Raw genomic sequence first — 15,576 nt, 5'->3', positions numbered from 1 at the left:
ACAGCATGTGTGCCTTACATAATGTGCCTTCCGCAGATGGCAAGTGAAATGATCCTCATGGCTGTGGAATAAGGTGAAAAAGTCTTAAACATATTCTCATTTAAAACGTAATAAATAACTTCACAAAAGTTTTTTAATCTTCAGTTCAAGAAGGTGCACACGATAATTCTTAGGCTACTTTAGCCCTGCGTCATCAAATAGAAAAAAATTATTTTACAACATTTATTTACAATGACCACATTACTGCACTAAATCTGTAAAAATGTCAGATTGCACCAATACTCGCCTTATTTGATATTGTTAGTAACTTATACATATCTGACGGTTCTACTTTGAAATTCATCAGTAAAGTAAGAGGAGATGGCCGCCAATAAGTCCAATAGACTCCTCTTAGTGGTTAAACTTATCTTGACTGCTGAGTAATGGATACCTTCCTGGACCAAAGTAGTGACTTTATATCTCTGTGAAGATTGTTCTTATATCTAGTACGGATTCCACTGAGTTGGGTCTTTTTTTCAGAAAGGATGAGATATACTGTTAATGACAAATTTCATTAAGCAATAAATATGCAAAATGTCCTAGAAATGTTGCGATAAATCTTCAAGAGGTTGTAAAGAGCGTCTCGAGGGCCAAATTGACGATATGAATCTGTGTCCAGAAACTTCATCCAATGTCCGTACAGAGTGTCGGTTTTATATGTGTCGGCGCCTGCCAGTAGGCTACCCCTTCGACAGCAAACGTGACTTTGTGCGCTGACGGACCGTAGGCGGAACGTCTCGCAATATTGTTAGTTATTTAGTGATCGTGATTAATTGCCACAATCGTCTGTGGAGAAGATGGAGTTAGCTGCTGCGTACACAGGCCTTGTCTTCTACGAATGCAGTGCTCTGTAGCCTCTGTTCAAATGGTTCAAATGGCTCTGAGCACTATGGGGACATCTGAGGTCTTCAGTCCCCTAAAACTTAGAACTACTTAAACCTAACTAATCTAAGGACATCACACACATCCATGCCTGAGGCAGGATTCGAACCTGCGACCGTAGCGGTTATGGACTGAAGCGCCTAGAACCGCTCGGCCACCGCGGCCAGCCTGTTGCCTGTGTTGATTACGGTGTCTGACAAAGGTTTCCTCCACCTACAGTTTATTTTTATGCTGGAACTCTCTAAAATTTCTACTGTATTTCGGTATACAGGGGAAAACTACACTGAAGGTATCCAGAATGAGATATTCACTCTGCAGCGGAGTGTGCGCTGATATGAAACTTCCTGGCAGATTAAAACTGTGTGCCCAACCGAGACTCGAACTCGGGACCTTTGCCTTTCGCGGGCAAGTGCTCTACCATCTGAGCTACCGAAGCACGACTCACGCCCGGTACTCACAGCTTTACTTCTGCCAGTATCTCGTCTCCTACCTTCCAAACTTTACAGAAGCTAGATACTGGCAGAAGTAAAGCTGTGAGACCGGGCGTGAGTCGTGCTTGGGTAGCTCAGATAGTAGAGCACTTGCCCGCGAAAGGCAAAGGTCCCGAGTTCGAATCTCGGTCGGGCACACAGTTTTAATCTGCCAGGAAGTTTCATATCAGCGCACACTCCGCTGCAGAGTGAAAATCTCATTCTGGAAACATCCCCCAGGCTCTGGCTAAGCCATGTCTCCGCAGTATCCTTTCTTTCAGGAGTGCTAGTTCTGCAAGGTTTGCAGGAGAGCTTCTGTAAAGTTTGGAAGGTAGGAGACGAGATACTGGCAGAAGTAAAGCTGTGAGACCGGGCGTGAGTCGTGCTTCGGTAGCTCAGATGGTAGAGCACTTGCCCGCAAAGGGCAAAGGTCCCGAGTTCGAGTCTCGCTCGGGCACACAGTTTTAATCTGCCAGGAAGTTTTACACTGAAGGTGGAAACCTGTGTCCGAAACCGCCATCCACCGAGGCAATGCAGCATTCCATTCACAGGAAAGAAGGCCTGTCTAATGCAGCAGCTAGCTCCACCTTCTCCATCAGCGATCGTGACAAACAGTCCGCGATCGCTCAATAACAAACAACATTGCAAGACGTTCGGCCTATGGTCCATCAGTGTACAAAGTCACGTTTGCTGCCGAAGCGACAGGCACCGACGCCTATAACTTCGACGCTCTGTGGCGTCGTTGGATGACGTTTCCTATCCTCAAGTTGTTCCTCAAGACACCTTCTACAGCCCCGCGAAGTCTGTTGCAGCATTTCTGGAAAACCCTGTATAGGGAAGCAGTATCCTAAAGAGGGCTGTCCATGATGTTCGTGAGTTCACACGACAAATAATTCATATTACACGTTTTTGAGTTGTTGAGTTACCCCTAAAAATAGCTCATATGACATTGTGGAATATTTGACCTCATAGGTGGCTAGTAAATGGGTAATGCAATTCTACCGCTGGCATGCTGTAAGAGGGTAGATTGTCGGTACTTACGGAAGGCGGAGAAGCCAGCTGGGAAGTGAGCTGCGTCGAGGGGTGGCAGCGGGGGCGGCACTCCGTGGACGGAGGCGGCGTGTGGGGGCGGCAGCGCCAGGAAAGCGCCCGGGGGCGGCGGGGGCCGCGAGAACTGCTGCGGCAGCGACAGTGACAGGGCGCTGGTGACGCGAGCGGGGGCGGCGTCGGGGGCGGAGGCGGCACCGGCATCGGCGGTGGCGTCGTGGCCGGGGGCGGGCGTCGCTGGGCCGTAGAGGCGCGCGAAGAAGCGCCGCGGGGACGACGGACGGCGCGGGGGCGGAGGCGCCGACACCGGGGGCGGAGGGCTCAGAGTCCCACTGGGGGTGGGCAACATGCTGGTGCCCTCACCGCTGCGCGAGGGACCACTTCTCAGAGGAGGGTAAAACGCACGAGTCAGATCCTCTGCTGGATCTTCAGGGCATCAACTCGTCAGCGCCAGATTCAGTATATTGATTTACAGATGATGGGACAACTAACGTGCACTGGAATCGCGGTCTCTGCAGGACGGTCAACACACCAGCTTCTCAGATTCAGTACATCCACACACTAAAAATGACGAGTCCAAAGGCGTCAACAGCTTGACAGTCTCTACTCTCTGAGAACATAAAGAGTCCCACAATGTTCCATCACTGCTTCACCTCCTTATGAGGTCCAGTTTCAGTACATGTTGTCATCCAAATGCCCTAGTCTTAATATGTGACGATCCAGGTAGTATCTGTTGTATACGTTCAGATTAAGGGAGACGCACCTGTTCAGGATCACCAGAGCATTATCCTCATGTGAGGCTCAGATTCAGTAAATTAGTGTCCTGGGAATGTCCAAGTGCCGTAGTCTTCAACAGTGGGAGAGCCTCTAAAATTCACTGTGCTGTCTGAAGTCTCTATAGTTTCGACAGTGTTTCAGTTCCTTGCGAGGTCCAAATTCAGCCTGTAAATGTCATATGCGTAGGTAATATCTTCAGCACTTCTAAGATGCTTGACACTCAAAACCCTGACGACTGGACGTAACCTACTTACGAACTCTAAGCTTCTAGGAGACAGTGCCCAGAGTCTTCTAGAGACTTGTCTGATATTTGTGGAACTGTCAGAGGAACAGGACTACACAGCACACTGTGCAGGTATTGCCTTATGAGGTCAGGATTTAGAATGTAGCTGGCCCACAAACGGCTGAGTCCCAATCTTAAGCAGCTAGAATTTCGTAGAAAATTCATGGAACTATTTGAAGTTATGATAGCTCTAAGCACTTGTTGTCAGATAACACAAAAAATTGACCCCGCAGAAACCTGCAGAACACCTAACGACTCCCTCCCTCTCAACAGCACAACTCAGAGATTCTGACCTAACATCACAATCCGGCGCAGTTCAGGCATCTGGCCGCAGCGGCGTTAGACATCACAACATGGCCACTTGCACAGCTGGTACACAGTCACCTTCTATCAACTGCCTCCTTGGCGCATGACTGTAATTCCTTGTCCCAAACGGTTGCTTATATGGACCACCACTTTTTGGCTATTGTCGTGGAGACATGGGCGGTTCCATACTCAGTGAAACGAAATACACACGCACTCATTGGCCGCGAGATGTGTATGTCTCCCTACACAAAAGCTCTGAACAGTGGAGTTCATGATCCTTCCAAATATTTACCGCCAGATCGCACTAAATTCTTATAATACTTTCACAGATATGCTACACTCTTTGTCGCAGCTTGAACACAAGTTTAAATTTCTCTGCCCGCTGCATGCAGTGTTTATGGGTCCTATAGCAACATCACAATCTGCTGCAGATCTAGATCTAGCACCTTGTCTTATCAGCGACGTGCCCCGCTGAACAAACGAGAAACTTTTGAATCTTGCCTGCCTCAGCGTTTAAGTTCACCTCCTTGTTCCACACGGTTGAATATACGGACCACCGCTTTTCAACTATTGTCGTGAAAAAATAGGGTGTTAGCGGTGTTCAGTAAAATGAATCTCACACAATGACTGGCTGCGAGTCGCATGCATCTGCCTACACAAACACATTGAACAGCAGATTTTCTGATCTTTCCAGAAACCCGCGACAAGATCTCAAGAATTGCTGACGGCGAGACTGAATTAGCGCTCCTTTTGTTCCACACGGCTGCGTGTACGGACCGACGCTTTTTATCTGTCGCCGTGAAGATACGGAGTGTTTCCAGAATTCGGTGACAGCATCCACGCGCACTTTGTACGGCAGAGTTTGTGATATTTCCAGAACAGTTCGACAAGATCTCACATAAATCCCTGCCGGCAGCACTTCGAATGCGCGCTCCACACGGTTGTGTGTACGGACCGCCACTAAACGACTACCGTGCGACGGGACGTAAAGCGTAGCCAGTATTCAGTGAAATCGTACGCGTGCACGTAGCCATAGACAGACCGCGGGCATTTGATGTTTGCCGACACAAAGAGCGGCCGGGCTCGTACTTTCGGCAGCGGAGGCGCACGTCCGTTCGCCTACGTGCCGCACATAGCAGAGAACCTGCGCTCACTTGGGGAGACCGTCGGCTTTCCTCGCCGAAGTCCTGGCTTCAATTTAGCCCTGCCGTTCTCAGTTTTCAACAGTCCGCAGTGACTTCCACAACGCACTGTCCATTCTACCTGTTTTTCCTTTACGTCACTTCAGTGGAGCACACTGAGGAACTAACTACGGAACAACGTTGGCCCTGGTTTGCTCCGAGCGTATCAGCAATTCTGACCTCCCCAGCAGAAGCACTTCCACAAATCTACCCTTGTCTGTTCTCTTTAAACAAGGTCGCTACTGTATGAGAGGGAAGTTCCTTTCGGTGGGTCTGTTCCCTGCGGCGTCCTTCGGCACTAAATAATTCCTCGCTATACTGTCTGATATTTCGACACCACTCAGTAATGATGAGACTTATCTGCAGAAGGTGAACTTATACTGTGAACGTGGCTCTCTGTAGCATTTCACTCTTCAGGGCGAACGGATCAGCTAGCCCCTCGCGAACGGAATCAACTATTCTGTTTTTACAGAAACTTCCTTTTGCTGTACTGCCAAGCTCCTGTACTTTCTTAGAATATTAGACCCTGTACTCCTAAGCGCGTATTCTGGGCTTACGACAGTACTGTGGGGTCGTAGACTGCACTCCACTATTGCCAAAATTCACCCCCTACTCATCGGCAACGCGTGGTTGGGCACTTTAACGATATTCATTGATTTCTTCCGACTCTGATATCGACATATCCCACATTGGCTGAGCCCTCTACTATTTCGTCCCTCTCAGTACGTATATGTTCTGCAGGAGCATATATTGACTCAGGAACACAGACTCATCTCTAATACTTCAGCGTCACGCCTACACTGTAGCTCTATGTAAACAAGCTTTCATACGTATAATTATTCTTCTGGAGTAAGCTAACGGGAAATTCGTCTCCGCAGAACTCCTGGTTTTACAGGCTTCGAAACGGAGTCGAACCTCGTCAGGCTGAGAGAAGTAGTTTGTATCCCTCAGACATTATCCAACTCGTCGGCGGGAGAGAATTAAACGCGTTTATTTTTCGGTCCTAGAGTCCTCTCAGCTTCATTGTAATCAAACTACGAAGTTCTGCTGTTCTCAGAAATTTCTATTTTTAGTGTCTTGAAGCTCTTTCCCTTCTTTGCACAACTTCCCTTTTTTTAGACTGTACCACTATTCCAATACAAGGCCTTCGAGTAGACTTCGTAAATTCTTGTACTATAAAAATCTGTACTATTCCTAAACGTAATGTTTGTCGTAGATTAACTAACCTGTCTTTTCACAAGACACTACCGATAATAGTTGCAGACTTCCCGCACCAGATGTAGCACTACGCCAAATTTATTTTCACAGCACGTGCCGAGAATCCCTACGCAACAGCGTTACGAAGAAAAGCTTGCAAAGCGGTGTTCGTATCCTTCGGCTCGGTCTATCGTGAAACTATTGTAAGCTAAGCTTCTGTCTGGTCTTCCGTGCTCCGAAGCTGTATCGATTCTCACCTACCAGACGAAGCGACCTTTTCTTGTTTGGCCATCCATCTCACAGACGTAAGCTGAAATCCCTTTAGAGATTACAGCGAGCGAATCAGTCGTATCACTTCGCGTGTGAAGCGCCCTCCGCTCTGGTAGAATCCTCTGCCACAGATATTTCCCTATGTAATCTTCTGCACATACAACAAACACTTGGAAATTTCTCCTTCTTCTGCTACTATTATGACATCTTATGTGATATGCAAATCTCTCGGAATCCCTGATAAACTCTCGTCCACACTTCACCTTCTTGGATATTCAGACAGCACCACGCAGAAAATGTGTACAAACTTATTCTTCACCGCAGGTTAATTATGCATCCTTTGCTTCATGAAGTAAATCATCCACAGTTTTCATTGATTTTTTTTTCTCCTTCTGCCACGGAATTAATTTCAAGGGGTCGTCTGTGAAACGCTCCGCAGTCGAATAGAATAAGTCTTTTCGATTCCACCTTCACGAAAAGCTTTTATCGACACCCTTCTGTAGCGATGATAAATGTTTAAAGCTCTCTTTTCTTCTCACAATGTCACTATTAGACACCTTGGATTGCGTTGATTGTTCTAGACGCTATCTTCGCCTCCATTCTCGCAGACTGCATTAAGAACGCATATACCCGCTCCAGATTAATCTGTAGTCCTTCACCTCTATGGAATTAGAAAATTCTGTTCGTTGAGCAGTGCTCAACGCAAATTAATACATTTACAAGCCTCTCTTCCGTCTACAGCCGATGTGTGATATCTTCACGCGCGTTCCGGATGCAGTTTAATTATTTCTTTGCCACTATAGTATCTCTGTCCCAACAAACATCTGTTTGCAACAATACTGAAATCTGTAGACCTGCGCTACGGTCACGTTTTCCGTCCGCCAGATAGCTCACTTTTCTTGCCCCACGACTTGTGCCATCACTCTTATCTTATTGTAAACTTTCTCCACAGTCAGACACGGAATAATGAGTATGAAATATGTGAACGACTGCCGTTGTAATAAGACCAACTTACAAATTTTAGCAGATGTGGCATTCTTTATATTCTAAGACTGGAACATATTTCGCATGAGAAATATCTCTTTCCAAATCCCCTAATTGGGATTTAAAAGAAATTAATAATAATACGTACTTCGAGACGTCTAACACAAAACTGATAAGCTTTGGGATAGTAGAATACTGTTCACATCCGAGTTAAAATAGTTCCGCGTGAGGTATGTTCTTATCTGATAAACCTCAACTGGCAATATAGCATAATACTTTGCTGCGCCTAGAAAATTATTACGTGTCTGGGTGACATTTATTTCAGAACGTATCCTTATTAACTATATTTCACACTAAGACCCACGTATGTTAGATGTATTTCCTTCTCCGCTCTCTTTTGCAGGTGAGGAGGATTCGAAACGGATATGGAGAAGACGAAAATGGTTCTTTAAGTGTTTTGTAGCCTAAGAATGTTCTTATAAGAAATTTATTGTCCACAACGGCATATTTCCTTTCGCGTATTTTTTCAGGTGAGCTTTTCTCTTTCCGGCTTGTAAGTCACTCTACAATTATGTTTAATGGTTCCCACGTGAATTATGTCAGCTAAACATTTGAGATTTTTAACACGTCAAAATGCCATACGAAAGACTCCGACACTTAAGAAATTATGTCCACAGTCTGTAAAAGTATTGCGCCCCGGGGGGTTTACGCGTCGTGGATAATTTTACTGCGTCAATAAAAAACAGTTTACGAGTTTGGATGGCGGTGACAGCAGCAGCTGTAGAATTCGAGATTTCTCCAAATGGAAAGATTCGAATCACACTGCGAATACAAGTGTGATAAATTTGTTGCGACTTTACACGGTTTCTCAACAGTAACAACCTGCTATGGAATCTTGATTGCGTAGAAAATACAGTGCTTTTAGGGTGATAGTCACTCATTAAGAATCAATTAACGCTTAAGATGAGGTTGCCTTCATTCACACTATTCCAAGGTGAAATTAATTATTTTATTTTCCTTGTCAAATTACTATTTTTAAGTTTCTGAAGACGTACAGATACCAACAGTGACTTTCAGTTATTATGGCAAGCCGTAAAACTGTCTATGTTAGTCGGATGATACCAATATCGCATGCACTGCTTGAAAGGATCATTTCTGTATAATTAGTTGTAGCACCTCGGAATCTGTCTCATCAAAAGATGAGAATTCGCTGTTGTGTACGCCTTAAGATATATATACTTAGTTGTACCGGAAAACGTAATGGAATGTTGGCAAACTTATTGCCAATTTTCTTCTCGATTCCAGAGAGTAAGAAAATTCTTTCTAGTTCTTTTCGCTTGAAAAACTTCCGTATCTACTTTTCGTCACAGTTGCATATGACACACGCATCACTAAACTGTCTTGCGAAGGAAATATATTGAAGTCATTTCTTTGATGCTCGTTTTGTAGCAAAAAATACAGCGAAAAATACAAAATTTATTGTATTGTCTATTTCCATATAATTATCCTGACAAGCGAGCACGAGTTAGTATCGTGTTTAAATGTAACTAGTCCAATTATTTTTGGGGGAACTGCGGAAGGGTATCTGAATTATACTTTTGAGTCTGACTGGATGAAGGAATTCTTTCGAAATTTATGACCTGTAGCACTTCCTTGTCTGTCCGTTAACAGAATTGTCTCTAACTTCAGCACAGTAGTAATTATATTGCTAAATCTAAGCAGGTAGTTTGGTTGAGACTTTAACTGTCTACGAACACGATCTGCTTAACATATCGTCCAGCCGTTCCCGCCTGAATTTTGTCAGCCAAACATTCGAGCTGTTAACCCGTCAAAATGCGATACGAAACACGCTGATATTTAAAAATTTAGTCCCACAGTTGTAAAAGCAGAGCGTCCAGTGGAAATCTACGCATCGTGGATAATTTTATTGCGTCAATAACTTTTTTTTTGTAGGGGTCTCAATGGTGTGGACAGCAATAAGTGTAGAATACTTTTCTCCAAAAGTAAAAAAGAAGCTCAGTTTTTCGCGAGTTACAGTGACGATAATGTTACTGTAGATGTTTAGGCAGTTTGTTGACACTTTCCTGGTTCTGGAAAATTTTTATGAAACACGCAAAGGTCAGTTTTCTGGAAACTGTTTCCGTATAAGATTTTGAGTAAAATAAAGTAGCTATTAGGACGCTGTAGATGTTTAGGTAGTTCATCGACACTTTTCTCGTAATGGGAAGTGTTCACGAAACACGCAGAGTTTCTGGAGGGTACTGCCGTTGTCTGTTTATGAGATCAAAGCAATGACGGTAACGTTACTCCAGATGTCAGGTATTTGGCCAACACTTTTCTCATAATCTAAAATATTTCCGAAACACGCTGGAATAACTCGGCTGTCACTTTTTAGCGATACATTTTCTCTTTTTCTTTACGTATCTGAGTGCGGAATCTCAGCGGACGAGCCTACGTCGCAGGCCAGCACGAAGGAGACCGCGAAATGTTAACTGGAGACGCGGCGGACGGCTCCGATTAAACGATACACAGTAATTGGTCGGCCGTTGCGCGCGCACGCGTTTCGCGTCAATCGGAAACTGATTGGGGGGTGATTGCCCGGGGCCAGACGGCTACCCCGCGCAGAAGCCGGTCAGCAGCGGCACGAGGGGTGTGTCTCGCGGCGGGGGCTCAGGGCGAACGCTGATTGGTCGGCGCCGACACGGGGGTGCATCGGCGGCAGCCAATGGCGGCCGGCGCGGAGCGGCGCGTGCGCAAGGGAAATGTTTGGGCGAAGGCGTTGAGGGTGGGGGGGGGGTGCGACGCGAGGTGACCACAACACTTAGATGGGGCAAATGCCGCGATCAAATTACGCCAGTCACTTTCATCAGACTTCCACCCCCCCCCCCTTCTCCACATCCAATACACGCTTCCTTTGCGACAGGGGGTCAGCTAAGCTTTATTAGCTTCTGCTTTAGACAGGGCGGCCAGCGGTGTGATGTCGCGTGGCACAACAAGGCTTGCAACTTCAAGGATGAAACGCAGTCGATAGTGCGTTTAAAATTAGTTGCGACTTCTGACAGTTCACAGCGAAGTTGCCAGCGTGTGCCAGGCGCTTCAGCTTGTATCAACGGTACAATGGCAGGCTCGCTTGAATGCGTGCTACGATCATCCTCACACGCTTTTTAACCCTCCGGCACGCGTTGTAAAATTTACGATATGGTCATTTGTCAGTAAAAACAAGTCCTACTGTACTGCAGCCATAGTGGCATCGTCAAATGTTAGATGCGGTATCAGCATGACATTTGACGATGCCACTATGGCTGCAGTACATTACGACTTTCTTTTTATGAAACAGATCTGGTGATGGTCATTAAAAACCGAAACCGGTAATCTGTTAACAAAAAGTTTGTGACCATAGACGTAAATTAAAGGACACTTATTACATATACGGGTCACTGTTTTCTCGCGACGATGTAGCTTGTGAAATTTGTCTTAAGCAAACTATTACATTTATTGAAGAAAGCAGTACACATTCACCATCTTCAACATTTATAACAAAAGATTTTGCTCTTTTACTTCTTTAAATAACAATTTAGCTAGTTTTTCTGACATATGTTCACTTTCATAACACCTTTCACAGACAATTTGTTAGCCAACTAATTCCGACAATTTTTAGAAAAATGAAAAATTAGCTGATGTCCATCTTATAATTCTTGAATTGGAGTATCAGGCACACATTTTAGCTACAATGTCAACTCCACCTTTTGTCACGTTGTACTCAATTATGATTTCAGGTTTGTGTGTTTTCATCATCCAATATCGCCATGTCATGCACAGCAAACAAAAGTATGATAGCACAGTTTTTAAAAGGAACATATGAAACTAAGGTCTTATCCTGTTGAAATCCAAACATTTCACTTCCAGTTCCGTTTGTTTTGTGATTCTTCAGTTTCTCCCGGCGTATTTGTTGCTCGAACAGTCCCCGGGTGTACTGCCGGTTCATAGTGTCCAACGGGCACAATATTTCGGCGATCAGACATGTCGCCATCTTTTGTTTTGTTTGGGACAAATTCTGGAAGAATTTCACGTCAGTTCTTCGTCATTGTAACAACACAAGTGATAGTCTTCCGCAGCAAATAATCAGAAACGAGGTAGCTATTCTGCCAACTGTCAGTTGTAAGGTTCCTCTTAGAATTTTCTGTAGGCACCACGTTATCTTTTCACTATGTCCTCAGAAGCACTGGATCCCCGATACTGTCCTTTGGTTGTGTGCCGCAATAAACCTCCAGATTATTGCAATGAAATGTGTTTGATCACAGAACAAACATTTTTGTCCCATATATAGCCGGCTTGGTGGGTATGCACTGAATTCACCTACAGCTGTCTCCGTAGAGGTGAAGCATTTCATCTATCGTGGTGAATTCACCAGGCTGTAAGAACATTGAGAGCTAGCAGCAAAAGGATCCAATACTGTACGAACTGCAACCAACTTCTCCTGTCATTCCTCGTTTCCATACCAACAAATCGCACACAGAAAAAACAGAAACCTATTGTAACTCACTGCAGTCCTAAGCAATAGCATTCCTATTCCGTCTGCTGCGCACAGTTCCCGTACATTAGCATTATGGCACTTTTGTCTTCTTCTTAAAAAAAAATTCCGGAACACAGCCGTTATTTCGGCACTTTATTACCTCTTTTGCGTGAGACTTATGTGTCTCGCTATTTATTTATATAGGTATTTGTATATTTCACGATTTCATCAATAAAACGAAGGTCAATTAATTTAAAAAAAAAACACTAACTTCATCAGTTATACCCATCATCTTCCTCTTCGGATCTGGAGGAATTTGCACAATGTTTTTTCTGTTGGTTTATGACGTTTTAGTACAGTCGCTTTTACACCAACGTGAAACTTTGCCTTTTCGATGAATCCTCGTACATCTGCTGTCTCTTCGGGATCACCGCCATCCTTATCTTCAAGTTCAGATTCACTGCCATGGTACTATTCAGTGTTTTCTTCACTCAAACCTACTTTACTTTCCTCCAAGTCTGAAAAGTCTGGATAGACTTTATCATCACCTTCTCTGAGCAGTTTGCGAATTTCTTCGTCTGATACACTCTTTGAACTGGAACAAACATCAAAGAAATAAAACGAATAAATACATTCAATGTAACGTTTAATGAGCAAGTATAGTTAACTTTTTAGTATACTTTCCTCTGGACATTGACTGCTGGAACAAAGCTTGCAAGTGCCACACCAAGCGGCGCGCGCTGTACTTTTTACAGCATTCAACACGTCGTTGCATACAATTCGGAAAACAAACTGAGAGAGCTAACCAAATGAATTGAAGCCACTTTAACACTGTTGAGAAAACACCAAAAATGGAATACATGGCAGCAATGGCGCAATAGCTCAAGGTTAAGGAATCGATTAGGCATAAAAATTGCCGCTGTTGTACTTTTCACAGCAGCGCGCCCACTCGAGGGTTAAGGAAACCCATCGGTTCAAAAATGGTTCAAATGGCTCTGAGCACTATGGGACTTAACATCTATGGTCATCAGTCCCCTAGAACTTAGAACTACTTAAACCTAACTAACCTAAGGACATCACACAACACCCAGTCATCACGAGGCAGAGAAAATCCCTGACCCCGCCGGGAATCGAACCCGGGCGCGCGAAGCGAGAACGCTACCACACGACCACGAGCTGCGGACAAACCCATCGGTAATAAGCTCTCATACCAGCACATCCTAAAGTTTAATAATTGTCAGCTTCACGATGAAAACCCTATCATTTCGTTAATGGCCACAGTTACTGTTACATTTTGTTAGTAGTTAACTACCTCTAGAAATTCTTAGTTTGCAGCGAAAAATACGTGTCGCTATGAATTCGTGTTTGTTGTGTGTCAGGTTACATGTTGTCAGCGTATTAAATGAAGATACATATTGAATCATCCTTTAAACTTGGAGCGATATCTCTGTCATTTTCCAATCTCGAGAAAATGGAATGTATGTAATTTATTTTTTATTTATCGTATGGCAACAACAGCAAACATTGACAAGTACATAAAGTTTAACTTTACATGTATACCTAGTTAAGTATTTACATATATGTATGTAAAGCGCACCGTTACGAACTTTAGATCAGTGAAAAAAAAAATGAAATAGTCATAAATTCCTCTCGAATCTCATAAGTGGTGTGATATATCGAAACAAGATTTTGGCAAATGATACTGCGGAAAGACGTATTTTTCCATATGATTAACATGTGAAAGTTCCATATCTACCGCGATATTCGAGCGACTACAGGTTTTTTGAATGAAATAATGTAATTGTTGAGGGCAATCAATAGCTGGTGAAACGAGAATTGCTATGGGTTTTGTAACAATGTAACTAAGGATGTTAAATGTTTATTTTTATACTGAGAAGGGGCCATTTCATAAGCTGATGACCTGACTCGCACCCAGTTGCAAGTTTAAAGATACACTGTTTCAGGATTCTGCATTAGAATGACAGTGAGATGAATTTTTCTAAATTCTGCTGTGTTTCTATAAATGAAGCCGATTTTAACATGGCAGCAACAGAAGCTATGTATTCCTCAAATTTCGTCTCAGCCCTTATGAATCAGTGACGTTCTTAGTATGGCTGACAACTCAAAACCAGTCTGTCGTGTAAAATTTACAATGGCTTCTTTTGTCAGCGTTCCGACCTCAGTGATCGTAAACGACTTCACGTTTTTTTGCCACATTACTTTCCCCCTAGACCCATATATTCTACGACGAATTTAAATGAGCATGATACGGAGGAAGCCTGACTAAATTATGCGCTTTACCTTCAGTCTGATCGTCGACATGGTAGCAGAAAGTTTTGGCTTGTACAGTAGTACAAGTTGCATTAACTTCATCTTATACACGTTAGGTTCAACTTTATCTCGTGGTAACATTTCTTTGTACCCAGAGCCAAGATATCCGCTTTCCTCCACTGCATTGTTGCAGCTTTATGCATCGCAACAGAGGAGTATGGCGTTCCAACCGTTACTATTGTCGAATTCCGAGGAATGTTTTGCAGCACAACGTTAGCTCCCCAGCCGGTGAAGGTGTTCTTGGACGACACTTCTGTTGCAAATCGCGTATCCAGCAGATGTACTGCACTGTTGTTATTAATGCAACACCAACACAAAACACTTGTTCACAATACCTGATGACTACAGGACACTGTAACGCCAGAAAATACGACTTTTAACGAGGGCTGAAGAACATTGATGCATCTAATGTGTGACATCGCGTCGTACTGCAACAGGGGCGCTTCACCAGCACAACCGCTGGCGGTGTTATAGGGAAAGCCGGCTCGCATTTGGTAACGGCGTCAAGTTCCCCTCCCGTCAGACGAACGTCAAAAGTCATAACTAATTTTCAACGCACTATAATGTGACAGCGGCTTCCGGATTGACGCGACGTAACTGAAACTTATCAGTAGAGATCGTATTATATGCATCATGTTGTTGTTGTGGTGGTGTTCAGTCCTGAGACTGGTTTGATGCAGCTCTCCATGCTACGCTATCCTGTGCAAGCTTCTTCATCTCCCGGTACTTACTGCAACCCACATCCTTCTGCATCTGATTAGTGTATTCATCTCTTGGTCTCCCTCTACGATTTTTACCCTCCACGCTGCCCTCCAATGCTAAATTTGTGATCCCTTGATGCCTCAGAACATGTCCTACCAACCGGTCCCTTCTTCTTGTCAAGTTGTGCCACAAGCTCCTCTTCTCCCCAATTCTATTCAATACCTCCTCATTAGTTATGTGATCTACCCGTCTAATCTTCAGCATTCTTCTGTAGCACCACATTGCGAAAGCTTCTATTCCCTTGTTGTCCAAACTATTTATCGTCCGTGTTTCACTTCCATACATGGCTACACTCCATACAAATACTTTCAGAAACGACTTCCTGACACTTAAATCAATACTTGATGTTAACAAATTTCTCTTCTTCAGAAACGCTTTCCTTGCCATTGCCAGTCTACATTTTATATCTTCTCTACTTCGACCATCATCAGTTACTTTGCTCCCCAAATAGCAAAACTCCGTTACTACTTTAAGTGCCTCATTTCCTAATCTAATTCCCTCAGTATCACCCGACTTAATTCGACTACATTCCAT

The 15,576-nt window shown here is 44.1% G+C and overlaps 1 protein-coding gene across 1 annotated transcript; it reads right to left on the bottom strand.

Moving 5' to 3' along the window:
• Positions 1-2,367: 2,367 nt before the first annotated feature.
• Positions 2,368-2,787, bottom strand: LOC126109510 (uncharacterized). The gene has a single exon (XM_049914532.1). It carries the CDS (start codon positions 2,785-2,787, stop codon positions 2,368-2,370), a length of 420 nt encoding a protein of 139 aa, XP_049770489.1.
• Between the last annotated feature and the right edge of the window lie 12,789 nt (positions 2,788-15,576).

The sequence above is a fragment of the Schistocerca cancellata genome, chromosome 12 (assembly GCF_023864275.1).
Source record: "Schistocerca cancellata isolate TAMUIC-IGC-003103 chromosome 12, iqSchCanc2.1, whole genome shotgun sequence".
In the NCBI taxonomy this organism is placed as follows: domain Eukaryota; kingdom Metazoa; phylum Arthropoda; class Insecta; order Orthoptera; family Acrididae; genus Schistocerca; species Schistocerca cancellata.
This window is presented reverse-complemented; position numbering and strand designations above follow the sequence as displayed.

What these genes read in the sequence shown, in the direction of transcription:
- LOC126109510 (XM_049914532.1), bottom strand. Translation starts at nt 2,787, where the DNA reads ATGTTGCCCACCCCCAGTGGGACTCTGAGCCCTCCGCCCCCGGTGTCG.